The 22,172-nt window shown below is 37.9% G+C and overlaps 1 protein-coding gene across 1 annotated transcript; it reads left to right on the top strand.

Annotated features, from left to right (window-relative positions):
- The first annotated feature begins 394 nt into the window (after positions 1-394).
- Positions 395-22,172, top strand: LOC145781770 (uncharacterized). The gene is made up of 7 exons (XM_082593442.1): positions 395-592; positions 6,119-6,245; positions 12,762-12,954; positions 13,244-13,344; positions 16,996-17,198; positions 17,531-18,323; positions 18,962-22,172. Exons 1-7 carry the CDS (start codon positions 410-412, stop codon positions 19,357-19,359), a joined length of 1,998 nt encoding a protein of 665 aa, XP_082449568.1. The 5' UTR covers positions 395-409; the 3' UTR covers positions 19,360-22,172.

Consider the following 22,172-nt stretch of genomic DNA (forward strand, 5'->3'; position numbering starts at 1 on the left):
CAATTTTCTGGTCAGGAAAGTTTGTTAGTGTCACCTTTTTGGTATCTTAGGTAAATTTCGCAAATTTATTTTCCTGTCAGAGGCACTTTAAAGAAAAACTATCTTGATGTGACAGTAAAATGTAGCAGTCATATGATACATTTGAGTGCATCATATGCATCCCAAGTTGAAAATAGTGTTGAAACGACTGAATGAAAGGAAATACGGTGGGCTACATTTCATTTGAAATCCAATATAACGCGCTAACTATGTTTAGGGATTTTTCATTCCATCTAGGGATTTTTCATTCCATCTAGGGATTTTTTGACATAGCTTTCTAAGGGATTTTCTGGTTTTTGTGTGTGAGAGCCCTGATAGGTAGTTACGGTATGTTTAACTTTTCAATGTAGATCATTGAAGTTTAAATGTCATGATTTCTGAAGAACATGGACAGCAAGTATTAGTATTGGGAGAAGAAGATTGCAGAAACATTGCAGACGCCTTGAAAGAATGTATTTCCGTTTCCTGGCTCTATCTTGCTCAAGTTCACTTTAGAATACCCCGAGGAAGAATAGAAGATATAAAATCTGATGAAAAAAAACGTGATGATAAGGTGAAGTTATTCTTATTGAAAAAGTTAACTTGGCTTATAGATAATTAGGCAGTTAACATTTTGTCCGTCCCATTAGACCTGTTCAAAATTCAAAAATTTTCAAATTTTTTATCTTTGTTTCCCATGGTTTTGACCTGAAGAAATCCGAAAATGACAATTTTGCTCTCAGATGATGGGGTATCCTGCCTCAAGAGACATAAAACTTCCATTTTTTCAAAATTACCTACTTTTGACTAGAGATGTACGGTACCGATATCGGCAATTTTTTGAGTAACAGTATTGGCTAAATTTGGCCGATACTGTAGCTGATACTAAACATATAAAAAAAAGGCGTTTGCTGCGGATTTTCTACAGAAGCAAAGATATAGATTTTTTAAAGTAGTAACTAACGTCACATTGATGTAGAAAAATAACAACATGTTCAAATTTTTGATACCCCACACTCCCATAACTTCTTGCGCGCACCTTTCGGCATTAATTGCTTGCAGTGATTCTTTCACTCAAACAAAACGTTTTGTTTCAGCAGTTTTGCGTGGTTCGATTCTTAAGTTGTGAAGGAGACTCAATTTCTGCAATATTTATCATTTGTGTTTCCTTTTTACTCTCAGCAGAGTATAAAACTTGTAAGAGTTTTTCATCCATGCGACGTGGTAGGCACTTTAATGTAACACACTCTTCGAAAAAAACGTACACACGAATCAGCTGATTTCAGTCATGTGACTCAACACCGTCACAAGTAAGGATGTGCCGATTAATCGGAATCGGCAGGTATCGGCAATTTTTGGAGAATCGGCATCGGAATTGACATCAAAAAAAATTGCCGATTCTTTCCGATTCTTTATATCAAAGTTTCCTAATCAAAAGTAGCGCGAGCGCGTGGAAACACCGATCAAAGAACGGCTTCTTTGAACAACCGCATCAACGTCAACTAGCATTCGGAGAGCGGTAGTCTAAATTATGACGATTGTCCGCCATTTTGTAAACTTTTGTTTAGTAGGCACGAGATCAAAATGCTTTCTTTCTTTGAAATGACGAAAAACGTTCAAAGAGAAAATCAGACCAGATAAAATATAAAAGTTGAATGATTACACAACGGTTAGAAGTTAAAGGAGAAATGGATTATTACGTAATAGTTATTAGCTTGCAGTATGGGAGGCGCTAAAAGCAAAAAGAGAAAAAGCGAGGGAGTATAAACTGCAAAGAAAATGAGAGCAACTGTCTGAAAGATTCAAAACGCTTTTAGAAAAAAACAAAGGGCGTCAATGAAAAACAACGTGTGAAGTTGCAAGTTATATCTTTTCAGACGCTGAATTGCAGTGAATTAATCTTGTCACTTAGTAAACACGTGAAAAAATATTACCTCGTTGGCGCAATAGCCTAATCACTCGATTGTTTGTTCAACCCATGAAACGGACTATGTTACAGCCAAATGTACTGAAGCTGAAAGATGAAATGGAAAAATATTGCACATTGTCACTTCCACCAAGAGATGTTAATGTAATGCTTTGGTGGAAAGCAAACAATACTATGTTTCCTGAGCTGAGCAAAATTGCAAATAAATTGCTTTCGTCACCACCATCGTCGATAGAAAGCGAACGAATTTTTAGCACAGGTGGCAATATTTTCACGCCTCAACGGAACAGACTTACTCCAGCAACTGGAGAAAAGTTGATGTTATTGCATTTTAATTTACGTGCCTTCATAGGCGTCGAAATAGGGTGGGCCGGGTGGGCGACGCCCACCCGGCCGTGAAACGAGGGTGGGCAAAATATGTTCCGCCCACCCTGTTTTCATGACACTTATGAAGTGCTCGTTACAATTATTTCCTTTTTTGTTAAACGTAAACACGTTAAACGTAAAAAATTATCCAACCAACTGCAGCGCAACTTCTTGTTTTACGCTATGTCTCTCGCTAGGTATCCGACAGAACAAAGCAATTCCGCAACAAAGCTGAGTTGAAAAAAAGGGGTACTCACTGCATTGTTGTTGCTACGGCGACTGCCACACGCTGGCAATTCCTGGTGAGAGAAAACCATGTTTGCGTAAGGGAATGTGAATATGACATCATAATGAACATGATAATAAAATAACCGATACAAACTAAAGACGTACTGAAACAATCGCTTTTTACAAATCAAAGTGCGGCAAATCCGAAGGCGCCACTTCAAAGATAACAGGTCACGAGCTTTTTAGGTCGCTAAAGAAAACATAGAAGAAGTTTGTTTAGTTTAGCAGCGCTCATAAGATCGCAAGGCCCAAGAAAGCAGAACATTAAAGGGATACTAAAGGAAAAACCTGACTTGGCGATTGTACACGTTCTTTGTGTTTAACATGCTACCATAAAACGATTTTCAATAAAATTTTGCCCCATTGCGGTCTGATCAGCATTCCGCGCGTGGTTTTGTCAGAGCTTTCAAAACGGGAATGGGCGTGAGCAGCGAAGCGTGCGACTGTACAGTCTACATCACTATCGACTAGCAATCAGCTGATTGGGCAATGTTTTTTTCTGCGGGCGATTTAACTGTAGGCTAGGCTATGTACTGTACCGGTATGTGTGTACATCAAAACATCAGATTGCAACATCAAAACATCAGACGGTTTGCTCAAAACATCACATCTGATGTTAAAACATCAGATGGGGTAACGTGGCTTTTGTTATTGCTGTCGATAGTGACGTATTCTCGAGCAGTGTTTCCACTTTTTGGTCATTTTGATAAAATTAAAAATAAATGAAATATTGGACTTTGAGCCTTGCCAAGTGCCATTCAAAACAATTTTTTTCGGTAATTTTTTTTTAAATGTATTCTTGAATGTTCAGTTTAATGCTTAATTCCCGTTTGAAAATTTCATTTAGTATGCCTTTAAAGCTTAATTGCTGCAGCGACGCTAAACGCAGTCTTTGTGAGAAAGACTAACCATTGCGAATTTGCGAACATACACATTCAATGAAATCTGTTTGAAAACTCTCGCCCACCCAGAATTCCTCTCTTCTAAGAAAAAATCGACGCCTATGCGTGCCTTTAATTTTCAATATTAAAAAGCGCAAATGTTCTTCGTAATTATTGTTTAATCGTTGTAAAATTCGTAGTCACTGAAAGTTGCTTAATGTTAATTTACTAAGCAGAGAGAAGTGAATTCCAAGCATAGGCCTATTACGCTTAATGCGTTCAACAAACAATCGTGTGATTGCGCAAACGTAATCAAACCAGCAACCCGGTAATCTTCACGTGTTTGCTAAGCAACAAGATTGTCTGCAACTCTGCGTTCGAAAACAATAGTAATTTCTTCACAAGATGTTTTTCTTTTTTCACCTATTGATGCACTTTGAATGCAAGGCTGGTGTGTTACTTTTTAAGAGTTTTTTTTGTATATTCAATACCGCTGCGTTCATTGTCTTTTACACTCTAGTCTTTTTCTCTTCTTGTTTCTGGCATTTTCTTGAATTCTGCGAGAAAAATACTTCAAATCGCACAAGATAATATTTTGCACACTGCATTAAGCTACGTTTATTTTGCACTCTGTGAGCGATGGCGATTTTTCTCTTTTCACTGATTTCTGCGACAAATAAAACGCGTGTCTATCACCACTTTGTAGTGCGCAAGAAGTAAAGAACTACCGTAAAAATCACGCTGTCTAGAGCAGGCGACAAAGTGAACGCTTTTAGACACTTCAAAGGCAGCAACTTGTAACAAAATCGCAACCACTTGTAAAGCGCCAACTAAAAGCAGCTTTAATCATTTAACCAAAGAATCGGAATCGGCATCGGAATCGGCAAATATTTAAGAATCGGCGTCGGAATCGGCATCGGCAAAAATTCTGTAATCGGCACATCCCTAGTCACAAGTGGTTTGGTTGTGGTAAACAAATACATTTTGACTTTGAAGTTCAGTGAAATGTAGTCAAGCCCCATATCAAGAATAAGTCCATATTTTTTAAGGTTTACGTCAGCTCCAGAGATCAGTAGGCACAACAAGACCTTTTCCTGATTGGTTAAGTGAGGATTCATGGTCCTGTTGCTCTCATTTTTAGTGAATTGACTCGTTTTCAATTCATTCTTATAAGACATTACGTAATGATTCTAATGAATTGTCAATACAAATTGAAGTTGAAAATTTATTCTTTTGTTCATAGTCGTAATCTGCCATGACATGGTTTAAGCTTGATGAGTTTATTACAACAAAAGGTGGAAATTAAATCACAAACTGATAGAACCAGCTTTCTAAAAACAACCAAGTTACATGGATTTTTTAAACGTTCAGCAACATAAAAATGATGTAAAATTATACATTTTTGCTACCTGGGTAGTCTTGGCCTGGCAAAAGGTTCTCAACCAAATGACAAAACCCTTAGGTTGCACATTACTTGTCGATTAGTTTTGTACGACTACACGAATGACTTGGTTTACATCTTATTTTCATTTATGATAGCCTATTAGGAGAGTTTGCGCAAACCCTTTATTAATTTTTCAGAAACCCCAATTATGATGTATATAATGTTTCTTCCCTTATACCCCAGTTCTCAATTACGGTGGCCTTTCATTACTAAAACCTATTATTATTACACAACAATGCGGTTGAAATTGGATTATTGAATCTTTAACAAATTATGCCAATTCAAAGCTTTTTTAATAGTTTTATGCAAATAAGGTCAAGCTTAGCATTTGATGTAATTCCTTGCAAATATCAAAATTGCTTCTTTTTGTAATAAGTATTAGCCTAAATATCGGTATCGGCCTAAAAAAGTGATATCGGTATGAGCCTGGGTTTTTTTTTCGGTCATTTAGCGGTCATTGACCGATTTTTTAGCAAAATGTCTGAAAAAATATAGTCAATTCGGTCAAAATGTCCGAAAAAAATATAGTCAATTCGGTAAAAATGTCCGAAAAAAAAATATAACCAATTCGGTAAAAATGTCCGAAAAAAAAACAACGTTTCTCAGCAAAACTTAATGTTGTAGCTAGTTAGGAAGTGTGAATTTTGGTTTGTATCAGCTACTTAAAAGGGAATATTTTCATCAGAAAAAATGGCCGAATTTTTTCAAGTCATTTCGGACAAATGATCGAAAAGTCTCAGCAAAAAAAAAAGCCCTGGTCTAGTTTCTTTATTTATTGGCACTTAGTTTGATATTTTGTTAAGAGCTCGAGATCAAATTTTGCTATCTTAGCAATATTAAAGTTTATGCAGTTAAATCTTTTGGCATACCGGTATGGATCTCGGGCACATGGATAATACCGTTTAACTTTGTCGCATTCGAATTGTGTTAAAAAGACTTGTTCCAGTTCTAGCAATTGGCAGCAGACCCACAAAGAACATCGAAATCACGTTAAATGAGCATGCTACCCTGTTGAAGATACCTTATAAATTGTTTTTCATTAAACAGAATGTTTGATGCAGTTGGGTTGTACAGTGCACTGTGTTAAGGCACTGAATGTTAGATTTGGGTTACTTTTGGGATTTGTGTCAACCTTAATGCCTCAACATACCTTGGTACTTAGTAGTCTTGATACCAGTATTCTTTTACATTCAGATTTTGTCGATGGTATCTGCATGGCAGGAGTTGAATGGAGAGAATGCCACATTGCCCGCTGTATATGAAATCTTGAAAAGTGCCGATCTGGTTGGGATCCAACAACATCTTCAACTCAATTACCAAAGTACAGTAGTCCTCCTCATTAAGCCCGCGGTTAATAGTTCCACCTGCTTATGAAACCCATTTTGATTTAGTCCAGAATTACTCCCTGTCTTGCTTTCGATGATTTCACGCTTTCTGCTAACTCAGTTGTTAATTCAACTGTTTCATCACGAACCGTTTAACCTGGATCTCATTGAACATCCAATTGTACAAAACAGTTCATTACTGACAGTAACTGGCAAAAAATGCAATTTTCAGAAAGGACCGATTGTTGTGTACAGTCAGAGATGGGCGTGATTTTGATCTTGAAGATCACTTTTTTTTTGGTGATCTTGATCTAAGATCACTTTTTTTTGTGTGATCTTGATCTTGAAGAACAATAAGATCAAGATCACTTTAAAATTAAAGTTTACTTCTTGGATAGAGGCATTTTTTTAAAACTTGTACTGTACAAAGTAGTTAGTGGCGACTACTAACATTAAGCCACTGCTAATCTGGTATGTGTGAACAAAAGACGATTTAAAATCTCCATCTAATCTGGTCAGTGTTGCTATTTCAAAATTGAAAAAGTTTTCGGTGTTGGTCATAATAAATAAGTCAACTTCCGTGTACTTTATGTTGACGTATAATAAAAAATGATTTAACTTTGTTCACAATTTCCATGTGTGAATTTTAAAGAAATGTTTGCTTTCTTTGACCCAATTTTAGATGTTTCAAAAGTGTAGAATGGCGGTGTTAAAAAATCTGGACTCTAGCCGACTTTGGTCATGTAAAGTGGTTTATTGCAGCAAATCAACCAGACCAAGACTTGTTTACGGTCTGAGTATAGAGCGGTTTGTTTGACCGCAAACCTCTGGAACTTTTTTGATAGCAGACAACAGTATCAAGGTTGCCAGATGGGTAAATGGTGCAATAAACATTGACATAACACAGTGAAAGTTAAAACAACTTAGTAACACGAATAAAAACTCCAACATAAACCAGACAAAAATTTGGTAAAAAATGATGCAGTTAAACTTTATTATTATTTATTTATTATAAATAAAAAGCATAAAACTAATTGCTTTTTCAGTAGGCTACTATTGTAATTAACCTCGGCCTTGGGGTGACGTTGCGATTCTACGCAAACTACGTCAACAATTGATAGGCCTAATAGCAACAGTCACTAACTCATTACAATTCTTAGGCCAGCGATCGAGTAGTTAAAAGTAAAAGTTAGCAATACCAACTATATACCTTTACCCGGGTTGCTTATATACAGTATAGTAACTATTTTTTGCAACATCATTGACCAAAAACTTCATTTTTTTTCAAGTACACAAAAAGTGATCTTGAAAGTGATCTTGATCTTCAAGATCTTGATCTTGATCTTCAAGATCACTTAGTTTGGTGATCTTGATCTTGATCTTCAAGATCACCTATTCTTGGTGATCTTGATCTTCAAGATCACCAATACTGGTGATCTTGCCCATCTCTGTGTACAGTTAACAGATTTAGTAACTTTTAGCCATAGTTCAGTTGGCCATAATCAATTATGCGTATAGAAATAGCAAAAATTTGTGACTAGGGGTGGAAAGTTTCCGGGAATTTTGAAGGACCCGGAAATTTTGGAAATTTTCAAATTTGGCATTTATTATGTTTAAAACATTTGTTTAATGTTTTATCAACCAGATAAAAGATATTAAAAACCTATCTTAAGCATTTTTTATTTTCTTTAATTATATATAAACAGTTTCGGTAGAGAGTTTGTCTTGTTGAACCATAGGCATACGAAGCCGAGCAACGTTATCAAGTTTAACATATTAAAGAGTATTATATTTACAAAAAACAACAAAACTACGCAACAATTAAATAAATGCTAATTTATATATAAACACTAATTTATATATAAACACTAAATTATATATAAAGACTAATTTGGTGTTAATTAAGAATGAGGCTTATGCATAATTATGCATATATTTTCAATAGGCTATATTTAAAAAAATGCTGGATAGTATTTGAGAACACTCACACCAAGGTCCGCAATAGGCTCGCAAATAAAAGGGTGAAAAAACTAGTATCAGTCAGGTCAAACTTGGCATTGTTTGAGCCGTGTGAAGACAAGTCAACTCAAATTGAAGTTGACTCTGAAGTCGATGACGCTGCCAGCACAGTCATTAGTACATCATCTGAAGAAGCCGAGCAGGAGGAGATGCTAACCGGCAACAACTAGAACAACTTTGTAACTGACTCAGTATTGTAATACTGACTCAGTAGTCAGTATGGTGTTTCTCTGTAAAAAAACAGATTGGTGATGATTCGTTTTTGGAGTTATCAAACTAAACCGTGTGTTTGTATGTTCTTAAGTATTTTTGTTGTACATAGTACTTTTAATATAAGTATAAGGCCATTATTTTCTTGTTTCAACATCAAATTAAAATTGTTTTGAAAGTTTCTGAAAATTCCCGTTAATTCCCAAAATTTCCATGGAAAGTTTCGGCTCTGAAAATTCCTAGGAATTTTGCAACCCTACTGACGACCAAGCATGGCCAATCAAAGCTTCTTGCTAGTCTTCGAGTTTTTATAGGTCGACGCTCAGATTTTTTGTGAAACTTTTATCAACAATATTTGAAGAGCCCAATTCCAAAACCATGTAGGTGCCACTTTTACCAAAATTGTGTTTAGAGTGTCATTTAGTAGAGTATTACCATAGGTACCTACTATCCATTCCTTTCTTTCCAAAATCTTTTCTATCTGCTTTAAATTCGGCACTAAAATTGCGTTTTTTCCAAAACCACTTACGCACCATCACACTTTGTTTCCAAAACCATTTGTATCCACATTAACATATTTTGAGACATTTGAACAAGTTAGCATCAATCCAATAATTTGTTGTGCTCAATGTGAGGTTGAATGTCCGAGTCAATAGCACTTGCTTGTGTTTTTCTCGTGCTATGTCAATTTTGCTACAGCACATCTACTGGTCGTTTAGCCAAATTACTTAATCATATAATAATAATATATTTATATATGAAATATGTAACCATGACATTTGGAACCTGGAATGTTAGGACTCTAATGGATAACTCCAGCTCAAATAGGCCAGAAAGACGAACTGCTATCATTGCTCGTGAACTACAGCGTTTCAACTTTGACATCCTGGCTCTTAGCGAAACCAGGAGAGCTGGAGAGGGCCAACTAAGGGAAGAGTGTGGCAATTTTACTTTTTTCTGGAAGCGCTATGATCTTGTACATCCGAGAATTCACGGCGTAGGTTTTGCGATTAAAAATTGCCTCCTCCTCCCAATTTATTTATAAATATGTTGTATCCAGTGTTCTGAATAACTTAAGTTTTTTTTAATAAAACCCAGCCCTCCTGGGTTTTTATGGGCAAAATGGGATTTTTGATAAAAAAACTGGTTTATGAGCAAAATAGGTTTTATCACGTGAAAGCAGCCAAACATTTTTTTTGTGGAGTTTGATTGACTATATATTATTCAGAGGTGGGCAGTAGCGCGCTACTTTTGTAGCGGCGCTACTAGCGGCGCTACTTTTTTGGTAAAAGTAGCGGTAGCGGCGCTACTTTTTAGCTGGAGTAGCGGCAGCAGTAGCGGCGCTACTTTTTTTCCAAAGTAGCGGTAGCGGGAGAGGCGCTACTTTTTTTCAGTCGCATTCCCGCTACCCGCTACTTTTTAATTTAAATTGAAAAAAATGCTTGGTTTTTGCAATACTGGCGTGGTCAAGCAGCTATATAATCGGTTTGGTTGCAAGGTTTTGGTCTTTTCTAGCTGACGTCAACTTCTTCGGCGAATATCTCCGTGTGATGAAGCCTATCTGCCAGGCTTTAGACATTCTTCAGGTCGAGTCCAAGGCATATTACGGAGTCTTGCTTCCAACCATCACAATTTGCGAGAAGAATTTGACCGAGATCAGTGATCTTGTGACCTGTGAGGAGTTGAAAGTGAAAGTCCTTGGAGGGGTGAAGAAACGATTCAACAAGTGCTTCAACAACATGAAATGCGTTATGGCATCATGTCTTCATCCCTCCTTCAAGACGTCGTGGCTACAATTTCTGCACTACGTTTCCACGGATGATGCTGACGCACTGCGAGAAAAAGTCAAGACAGATGTAATTCAACTGTTGAGCGTGGTCAAGCAGCTATATAATCGGTTTGGTTGCAAAGTTTCGGTCGTTGCGTAAACTGTTGCGGGAGACATCAAGCCAGGTTGATACCGAGAAGAGTGACACCAACACCAGTCATGACTCCGAGGATGAATATTTTGGTGTGTTGGCGCCATCCCGTGAAACGTCGGTGCAGAAGGAAACAGCATTTGTGGACACCTTTTTTTCGGACAGGAACAAGTCCTTGAGCTTTTCGAATACCGAGTTAAAACATCTGTTCATTAAATACAGCACCCCCATTCCTTCCAGTGCTGCGGTGGAGAGACTTTTCTCTGTTAGAAAAGATGTGCAAAGCAGGCAGAACTTAGTGACTCTCATTTTGAAATGCTCGTGTTTTTGAAAGATGCGTAACAATAAATTTCCCTTAGAATGTGTTTTCTATAACGACGTTAAAATGACAGCGTAAACGAATGATAACATTCGTTTTCAAGGTCATTTTTGCGTCACTAGGGACGAGTGTTTCCTAGTGTCACAATCAAGGTGCAATGCCTCGCGATGGCTTGCTTTGTATCTTCAACGAGCATGTTGTTTTGGTTGTAGAATTCTGGTGCGATGTGTTATTATCGGTTATGACCTGAAGTAAACTCTGATTACGAAATCTGTATTATGTAAAACATGTTTTCTGGAATCATTTTCCCTACGTGACTTTCTAGAGACTTCTGTTGTTTACATTTAAATGCTGCTTGATAGAACAATGGTTCTTTATGATGTAACCTTACGTAACCTTCTCGAAGTTGCTGGACTGAGCAACCAACTATAAATGGTGGTGTAAATTATGATGATTATTATGAGTTGATTATGAGAGTTGTGCTATGAGTTGTGGATTGGTAGTTGATGCAGAAATTATTGGTGATTGAGACTTGAAGTAATTGAATACAAGTAGATGAGAATTGGTGCTGATATAAATTGTGTTCGAAATTAGAGTTATTTGAGAAGCCGTTCGTTAAAGTTCTTCAAGAAGTCAGATTCTCATTTCACTAGTAGAATTATTCGACATTTAATTGACTGCTTTTCGGTTTGACCCATTAAACTACGTCATTGAACCTTTCCAAGTCTTTTTCCTGGTAAGAGATAGAAAGAAATCGTGACACCTAGTGTCATTTTAGACAAAAGTAGCGGAAGAAGTAGCGGTAGCGCGCGCTACTTTGGTCCGAGTAGCGGTAGCGGGTAGCGCGCTACTTTTGTAAATTGGTAGCGGGTAGCGGTAGCGCGCGCTACTTTGGCCCAAGTAGCGGTAGCGGGTAGCGCGCTACTTTAAAAGTAGCGGGTGCCCACCTCTGGTATTATTTATGTGATATGCATTCATGTGAAAAATCATACTCCTATGCAGTGAGTTGCTGGTTGCTAAGCCTGCTAAATGTAACAAGAATTTGATTGTTTTATTTTTATTTTTTACCAATAGTTGCAACAAAACTAATGCTAAAAAAGATAAAAACAGCTTTGTTCCATCACAGGTGTTGCAATAAGTTTTTTCAGAATTCTTTATCTGGCAACACTGGTTTTGTAGATCTAGCCATGTCCTTTTAGAAAAACCTTTTTTATGAAAAACTAAGCCCACCCAGGTAGTTATCAAGAAAGCTTGGTCCTAGGCAGCTACACACTACAATCCTGGTTGTACCCCTTTTCGATCAGAATGGCCCGTTTCGGCAAGTCCGATTTGGCAAGTCCAATTCGGCGATTTTTTGATTTTTGTTTTTAAATTATCGGGTACCGTAGCCTAATTATCATTGCCGTTTTAGGGTTGGGGTTAAGGGTTGGAGTTGGGGTCTTATTTCAACGTTTAGCGACGTTAAAACGATGTAAAAGCGACGATGATAATTAGGCTACGGTACCCGATAATTTAAAAAAAAATTTTCAAAAAATTGCCGAATAGGGCTCTGGCCGAAAAGGGCTCTCGCCGAATAGGATACTCGCCGAATTGGACGCGCCGAATCGGACTCGCAGAATAGTAGCAGACCCCTTTTCTATACGCGTTCCTCTCAGCCCTTAACAAGGGAGACACTGTCACCCCAGCTGATAAAGAAACAAGCCAGAATCTGTGAACTCAAACTGAGTGGGCTATTGCTTGCAACAAACTGAAGTATATTAAACAATGTGTAACCTACCGTACCAGAGTTTCAACTGATTATCATCCTTGCATTTGAGAAGTCGTATTTCAGCTGAATAACAATTAACAAATGATGTTAAAGATATTGCTTTGGATCGTGATCTTGTGCTCTAAAATCAGTGACTCTCTTGATTGCTATTACATGCTCGTTGCACAATATAAGTTATTTCATGTGATCAGGTTTAATTAATATGTTAACTTTTTATATCTTATTCTTGTTTTTTATGTGAACTTTTGCAGTAATGTTCGAAATATTCACTATTCAGGTGTTGAAGAAAAGGAAAACTTTAATGAAAACAATGAAAGGTGGAAGGAATTTTGCGGAAAATTTATTTATTGTAAGGAAATCCATGATGATGAGCTTTGGGAAAAGATTCGACTGGAATTGGGTTTTACGTGGACGCTACAAGAAGAAAGTGCACAAACTAAAGAAATGCAAAGATTGGATTTTCTTAACATGTGAGGGAAACTGTTGTCCTTTTTTTCACTGCCACAATGTATTAACTTTTTTCCAATTGAATAGCATTAATAGCATTCGTCCGTCATTGATAAATAATTAATTCATTGTCATTTTAGAGTACTAATATAGTTGAAATTGGTGCCAAATTTTGCTTTTCCGTGACAGACTTACCTGCATTGTACACATTCTTTTCATTGCGATGTAATGCATTGTATGTTTTTATCCTGATTGCTAAGTAGATTTTCAGTTAAAAATCTTGTTCAATAAACTGTTACAATATTCGTGTAGATGGAGAGAAAGATGTGGATATGAAGCAGCATCCATCGAAAATTTAAAAGCTGCCCTCAAGAAAAGTTGTCTCCGAAGAGTTATTTACCAGTTGTCAAACGGTAAGGGTTGATCTGTTATCTGTTTACCACAATTTTTAGTTTGTATGCGGCCGTCAGTTTAGACCAGTGGTTCCCAAACTGTAAAACTGTGTACGCATATGCGAGAAACTCACTTGAGTTGACAATACATAGTTGAAATAAATTTGAGAATTTGTACAAACTTTCAGATTCCACATCAATGAATTATTGTGTCATATTATTTTTAGTCTGAGAGGATTCAAGCGTTTGTGACGCAACACCTATTCTCAAACCTTTTTCGCTTCTTTTATGTTGACGTGTATTGTTTTTGATATGATGGTCACAAATAAAAACAACTCAACTGAACTGACATGACGAATTTTCATTTAATTGTTCAAACATTTTATTTTTATTTTCTCTGCACGATTTCAACGTTTAGCGACGTTAAAACGATGTAAAAGTGGCAATGATAATTAGGCTACTGTACCCGATAATTTAAAAAAAAAAGTTTCGAAAAATCGCCAAATAGGGAACTCGCCGAAAAGGGCTCTCGCCGAAAAGGGCTCTCGCCGAATAGGGCACTCGTCGAATCGGATTAGCCGAATTGGACTCGCCGAATTGGACTCGCCGAATAGTAGCAGACCCGGTCAGATAGCAAAAATAATACATAAGAGTTGTTCAAAACAATGAAAACTATTAATACTACAAAAAGTGCTCAATGCCAAGCAAAAAGGCAAAGCAGAGCGAATTAAATCAAATATAGTTATTACTATCTGAAGCCTTTACAAATTGTTTCACCTAACGGATCATCAGAAGGTCTTATTCAAATAGAATCTATTATATTATTATTTATTATTTATATTATATTTATTATTTATTATATTATTTAATTATTATTATTTATTATCTATTATATTATTTATACTGCATCACTGCATCATCAAAATACTGCATCAGATATAAGATGATGCATAAAGATGATGCAACTGAAACAATATATGATGCAGTATTTTGAAGTAATGCAAAAATGGTCATAAATCAAGTCTGGTCTTAAACTTTTGGCCACAACTGTATGTACCTTATGACGTCACAGCGAACAGCATCACAGCTTGATGCGCGCGAGACCTCACAAACGGGTATCAAACAAAAGCGGCCTTAGCGAGACGAGGGCAACAAAATTTGGATTTTTTTTTTGCTAAAACGCATGTTGTACATAATGACATCACGCTGAAACAAAAAACTCACAAAAAGTTAATTTGGGTTTCCCCGCCCTTTAAATCAGTTTTTTTCTGGAATAAGGTGGTATGCGGTGACTGTACAGATTACAGAACTCCCAAGTGATACGCAATCAGAATAAGGTTGAGAACTACTGGTTTAGACAGTCTAGAATTCGTCAATTGGATATAATCAACATTGCAAAAACTCACTACTTTCCAAAATCACATCATGAAAAGCATGACCAAAAGGCTGTTTGACCAGTGACCACACGAGAATAGAAGACCTATTGACTATAACGAAGCTACACCCAATTGCAACAACAATAAAATCAAAAATTCTAAAACTGTTTGACCGCACTGAAAGATCAAGACAACATTCATGCATGGACTGGACTCAATTTGGTGACACTGATGGAGTTGCTCAAAATCACCACTCTTGGAAACAAAATAACCCATGTTGATGTGCAATCTACAAGATGACAATCTACAGATGCTACAAGCGGAGACGGCGACTGATGATGATGCGGCAGTGATGCGATTGTGAGTGTTATGAGCACTGACTGGGCGTGAATCTACTAGCAATGTGGTGTCTTCTCTTTCCATTTTGCTGAAAACCGGGTGTTCTTACTGAAAGATCAGGTTGACCAGTTGTCTGCAGCAACTCTTCCACTTCTCTCTGTCATTGGCATCATCAATTTTTGAGTTTCTCTTTTTCAGGTCATCCTTCTCTGTGTCTTCCCATCTTTTCTTTGGTCTTCCCTTTCTCATTTTTCTCGTCACTACCTTATTTCAGACTCATGTCAAATTATTTTCATCCATTTGTTCAAGATGTCCAACCCATCTCAGACAATGTCCATGCAAGTAGTCTTCAATATTCGTCAACTCTCAAGACATTATTTCTAATTTTGACGAGAAGTGTATGGCCACACATCCAGTCTTCGAAATTAGCATATTTTTACTTTGGCAAAAACGTTGCCGAGGCCAAACGTCAAAAGTTGAAATTGCCTCGGCAATTGCTGTGAACATTTATTACGAAAAGATTGTACCAAAACATTTTACAACGCAAAGCGAAAAATATACTAGAGTAGTCTATCACGACCGCCTTGTTTGATTTGTTGTGACGTCATAATACCAAAAGCAGCGATAAAACGAGCAACGCGTTACGCACGCTGTTCCGGTAATTCACGTTAAATAACTCCCGGGGGAGGAGAAGTAAGTTAATTTTGGGTTGATTCAACGTTTGAGTCAGTACAAATCGATTTAATCTTTCCGGCGGGTTATATTCCGTAACAACAATGCCCAATAAGAAATTTACGTTTTTTTTTACATTAATTCGCTATTTAGCGACGTTCATCGGCGTATGAGCGATCTTTCCAGGCTGGATTGGAAAGCAGGAAATCATCAGCTACTCAGCAATCTCGTCGTCCAGGACCCTCAGACCATGCGCACCGTGTGGAGGCCGGTGGGTTAGGCTGTGGTGGATGACATGGCCTGCGGTCTGTTCCGTGGCACCACACTCGCATTCTGATGAAGGAGCCAGGCCCCACTTGTGCATGTCCGAACGAAAGCGTCCAGAGTGCCGTGAGCGAGAGAAATCGTAGCTCCTTTACGACGTAGCTCAGCGGGTTGAATGTCTGCTAGGATGGGTAGGCAGTCCGTCGGAATGGGACGCAGCCTGCAGTCATCCAGTCACAGTATGCAGTGCGTCGTTGATGGCGGTATCAATCTGGTGGTTGTGAGAACTACGACACCAGACTGGTACGCAGTACTCAGAGAGAGGTGGAATGAACAAGGGCTAGGGTAGCTGTACGAAGAGTTTTAGCACCAGCTCCCCAGCCGGCACCTGCCAATGGCCTCAAAAGTGCGACGCGTGTAGACTGTAGATAGGTTTTTGCGCAGTGACTCCAAGCATTTTGCCACAAAGTGTACCTTTTGTACGTTTCATCAGCTACAATACCCTCACATCTACATTCAAAACGCATCCCGCTCATCGGCCTTCCATGAATGCCTGAACATCTTTTGTGCACCCAATACTTGTATCTAATACACTGACCAGAATGGTGTCCTATAAAATGAAATAAATAAGTTGCTACATATGTTTACTTGTTTAGTTTTGCAGTGGTGATTGACTGATTGTGAACCACTTGGTATCACATAATACATGTTAGGTGCTCTTAACCCTATTCTTTGTGGCCATAAATACTTGATTATATTATCCCCAGATGTTTGCAACCTTACTAATTGATGTTTGCCAACGTTTGGATACTTTCTTGTGGTGATTCTTCTTTTATTGTCGCACTTGATTCTAAGCATTGACTGCCTCTTTCATGAAATGTTTCCAAGATTCTCTGTTGTTTGCTTTGTGTATTAGGTGTATGTTGGTGTTAGTTTTGTTGGTTTGCAGGTTTAAGTAGGTTAATCTTTGTTTTGTCTTTGTCTAATCTTTGTCTTGTGGTGATACCTTTTGTAAATGCAGGCGTAGCAACATCATTGAATCCCTTCTTGCTCAATATCCTCGAACACGAATGGGATTCACTTTTTCTAAAGTTGAGCGGTGGAATTTTTCAAACAATTGCCAATGAATTCAATTCCTCATTGGACAAGGAGCAGGTTTTTTATCAAATATTGACCGAAGGAACTGATGGATTTTTTCGCTTCATGAAACTCTTGGCCAATCAGGTGCAGAGCTGTGGTTAGTATTGTGAAACCTTCAAAAGTTTGAATTTTAGGATTCTTAATTGAATTGATGATGGAGAAACGTTTTTTTTTTTTAAATTTATTTTGCAAATGTCCAGTGAAACCTTGTAATTTATCTTGTCCATAAACCATTCAAACCTGTGTGAAATTGGCGTTTTAAGAACCTACTCATAATAGAGAATAAGCTGAGAGTAAATTGTTTCTCATCATTGTGTATCCCAGATGTGGCTTGACTTTGAGTTGGTTGCGTCAAAATGTTGTAAATCTTCAAGCAGTGAGGAAAGTTGATAAAGAAGGTTTCTTTTATTGTTCAGTTCAGCAAAGAAGAATTCTACCAAATTTTTACCGATGAGACCCAAGTTCTGTTACGCGTGAAAGATGAAGCTGTTTGCTCTAAAGATGAAAATTTTTATCCTTCAGGGGAATACGAGCAATCAAAAAGCATTTTTTGGGAAAAGCAATTTCTGATCCTTCTTGGTCGTTCTGGTTGCGGGAAATCTCAACTTACCTTAGCATTGGCAGAGGATTTCCTGGCAGAACATCCTTTCTCTGTTGTTCATCTGTTTGATTGCAAGAATCCGTCTTCCATTGATGAGTCTATTCAAGCATTCCAAGCTGCTTTGCATCGATCAAAGATTTCCAAAGGTGTGAGAAATCTTGTGGCAGATATCAAGGCATCAAACATTCCTGTGCTGGTGATATTTGAACACCTTTCCAGTAACTTCTTCAAATTTTCTGAGCTGTTTACACTCATTCAAGAGATGAAGAAATACCACAACGCATACGCCCTAGCCACTTCAACAGATGACGATTTTAAGTCTAATTATTTCCATACAATCTCGATGCGCGGATTTACGGAAATGGAGGCTCGATTGTTCTTACTTCCTGGTGATAGTTGTGAATCGGATGAAGTTGATGCTGCCCTGGAAGTCATTGCGAGACATGAAAGTGATGGCAGGATTCCTCTTGTCATCGCTAGGACCAAAGCATGTTGTCAAGATATGACTGGAGGATTATTTGTGACTTATCTTGAATTTCTAAATGATGAAGATGGAAAGCAGCAGATAGAACGTTTCCACAATCAATGGATGCAGGGACTCTGCAGAGGTTTGTTCCGATTCATAACAAACTAAGAATTTGTTTGAAATAATTCAATAAACTAAACATATCATTTGTTATGACTTCAAGTGATTTGTTTACTGGTAATTGTGATATTTCTGTTAAAGAAAATAGTTTGTAGTAACGGCATCATCAACCAGCATAAATGAACGACATCAATCGATAGCCTATTGGTAACGAAATTGATTATTGCAATGTTTTTTAGTTTCTTATTGGCTGGTTGGTGTTAGATCATCTCTAACTTCATGAATCGACTGATCGCTTGATAGGGATGTCCACATTAAAGTAAAAAATCTTCAGAACCAGCTTTAAATTATGAAGTTGGTAAACATTTGTCTTTTATAGTTGAACGTTTCGTAATTGATTTATTGAAAAAACATTAAACAACGTTTGTTGTTGATTCGTTTAGTTAGCAGTAAAAGATCTCCTTTTAACGATGATGACTGATTAATTGGTTTCCTGCTGGACGTTTTTAGAAGACGTTTAGTGCACGAGGTTAAAAAAATGATCACTTGATAGCCCAGGAAGCAAAATTTGTCTTGTACTATGATTCATTGATTTTTTAGGCTGCATCAATGTAGTGGAGACCGCCTGTGTATTTACTTTATCAAGTATTTCGATTTCAGACACTGACAAGTCCTCCAAGAGCGACATGGAGTTAATGGAGGGTAGAGTGGAACGCTTGGAGTCAAAGATTGGAAATCTTGAAACACGACTTAGCAATGAACTTGAGCGGAAACGCGTGTTGGAGCAACAGATTACTGAAATTCATGCGGAATTGAAGGTTTTGAAAGAGAAAGAAAAACGGAGCGAGGAGACAGAACAAAGGTGGAGAAAGGACAAGGAGCTGTGGGAACGGCAGTTGCTTGAGAAAGATCAGCAGCATCAAATTGAACTTGCTAAGAAAGATGAGACAATATCTCAGTTGCAAGCGGAAATAAAAGCCATCAGGGAACACTTATCCAAGAGTGAAAACCAACAAATTCAAAGAGCTTATACACCATCATCAACTTCCAACAACTAACAAATTAGTTATTTATGTTTACATTTTTCAGTTTAAGTGTTTGTGTGTAGAGACACATCTTTTAGGTGTAAACACCAAAGTGCATGCCTGGTATCCCCCTCACTGCACTTTATCACACAAACATGTTCCCAATGAAATATGCAGTAGTTACCTCTTTATAAGTTCACAGTTAATAGGCCCACCCGCTTATTAAGCCCAATTTGGTGCAGAATAGTTATGAGTGGTAGCAAATTGTCCCCCGCTCAATAAGCCCAAAATTGTCCGGTCCACAGGTGGGCTTAATAAGCGGGGACAACTGTACACTACAGTGTGAGTGTACAACTAAAAAAACTTATTTTGCAAATGCATTTAAAATGCAATAATTTTGTAGCAACGTGGGCCCGACACCTAATCATTCGAGGCCGCAGTGATGATGCCTACCGGGCACGTCTGTGCCTAAATGTCGTGGACTCATTTTTCCATTATGAAACAATTTGGCGAGGGCAGGTTGTACAGACCACTCTCATGCATAGAAAACTGAGTTGTGCGTTGAATAACGTTTTGAACGGGTCTCCGCGTAGATGCCTTTCAACTTCAGTGGTTTTAGGTTGAAAAGGTTTTTTTATGTTGTTCAAGACGGTGAGTTTCATCTGCCTGGGTTACTTCTGAGAAAGTGCACTTTGAATGTTTGCAAAAACTTGGCACTTATTTATTGCTGCAGGTGCAACGTTTGATTTCGCTGTATTTTGTGACGTAGCATGATTGTATTAGCACTTGCATCTTGCTTGATATGCAATCGCCCATTGTTGCCATGGATGCTGCATCCAGTGCACATGATGACGTTTCATTGTGACTGATGTAACAGTCCTAGAGTTTCGCTATCTAAAAATTAGCAGTGTCGCGGAGTAATTTACACGTCAATTTCCAGATGTACTTTAATTATAAACTAAAACTATGCGTCAGTAACCAATAAGAAATTATGCACTTAAAATGTTAAAAATTTCAAACCTAACCTTGACCCAGTGATTTGATTATTACCAAAAGCGTTGTGCAACCCTGCTTCTGCAATGCGATGAACGTTTTGTTGATAGCTGAATGGGATTGACCTGACCGTTTGTTGCAGCTAAAAATGGTGTTTTTTAATGGTGTTGATGAAAAAATATTTGAAAACCTTGGTAACTCTTGGACTGCTACACCGATTTGATTTTTATTTGAGCAGTCGCATGACGTCACTCGATCCCACCATGATCTGATCACCGCATCGTGCCCTTGTGATGTCACAAGTATCAAGTTGTTCAGACTGGAAGCGTTTTATGTGTTTATTGTAATAACATGATGTGAAAGCGTCTTCTCTTAACATCACTGCTATATAGCTGCATGGCCGAGTGGCGGGAGACTTGGTTTGGCGTTAAAAGGGCGCCGGTTCGACACCGCTCAAGAGCATGCGTCTGCTGGCAGGATATTTAATGGCATGCCTGAAGGTAGACTCGGAGATTGGCTTCCTTGCCTTCCCGTCCACTTAATCTAAACCTTCAACCACCGGGTGTAAACCTGGGTAAGGCGACTACTACACTAGTCACCATGAGCGATTATTGTGAATCATAATATTGATTGTTTGACCCATTGAAGCGACGATCACCCAATAATATGCAATTCATCTAAAGATGTGAAATTTGTCAACATTTGTACAGTTCTTTCAGCTCATTTGCATTAATTTTATTTCCACATTACGAGCTGTATGCAGATGTTTATATTTATGATTTTTTATTCAAGTTTTTATGGCATAGTCATTCGCTGAAAGGTGTTGTCGTTTCACTTATGTGCCAAATCCCATTTAGTTTTGGTTGTGTCACATCCATGTAATTGAAGTTTTTAAAATTTTTATTGTTTTTATCTTTGTCTGTAGAAAGTTCATTGAATTAAATATCATTGATCTCGGGCTTGTTGGATTTGAAATGATCTCGGCTGTTGGCTTTGTTTCACCCGACACATTGTTCACGGCTGACAAACGTTTGATTCCGTTTGTTAGATGATCGGAGGCAGCCAGTGCTTTGTCGCGGTGAAAAGAATTTGTTGAGTCCAGACCTGAATTGCGTCGACAACGCACTTGCGTCGGCCGTAGCATCAATTGTTTCGTCTGTGATCAATTTATTGAATCGTGATTTTTTGGTCGGATGCATCTATACACTTGTCATACAGATTACAGATGTTGAGATGTTATGCAATTTTGAATTCATATTATTTACAGTATTGCTATGCACGGTATTATCTATTATCGAATGTTGATGATTTTATGTAATTGTTATGTAAAGTATTTTGAAGCCAACGATAGTGACCACAATCCACAGATACCCCTGTTGTCATTGTTTGCTCTGTGCTATTGTTTGCGCGTCTGCCCACTGCGCGTTTTGGACCATGACGTCATCATACAGCGGCGCTTAGTAGATGGATTGATATATTGACAACAACACTTCAACAATCGGAAACTATACTCCCCCAATCTCAGTGACTGAACCTGAGGCAGTAGTTCGAAGCCCGTGCAAGATCGCGGAACTACCAGAATGAAACTTTTCAAGCGACTTTCTCACTCCGATGGAAGGTTTCTCAATCAGTGGCCGAGTCATATTTTTTGTTTATGACGTATAATCTGTATAACGCTATAAGTGCCATAGTTTACTCTCTCTTGTAGCGCCTGATAATCCAGGTGTCATTGTGACTGCACATCTACGTGATTGTTGCGTGGGTGCTGTGACTTCGCTGTTTGTGTTCAAACTGTCAATCAATTATTTTAGTTTAATCGATTCAACATCAGACGCTTTCACTTGTTTCGCGAT

This window comes from Aplidium turbinatum, chromosome 13 (assembly GCF_918807975.1).
Source record: "Aplidium turbinatum chromosome 13, kaAplTurb1.1, whole genome shotgun sequence".
In the NCBI taxonomy this organism is placed as follows: domain Eukaryota; kingdom Metazoa; phylum Chordata; class Ascidiacea; order Aplousobranchia; family Polyclinidae; genus Aplidium; species Aplidium turbinatum.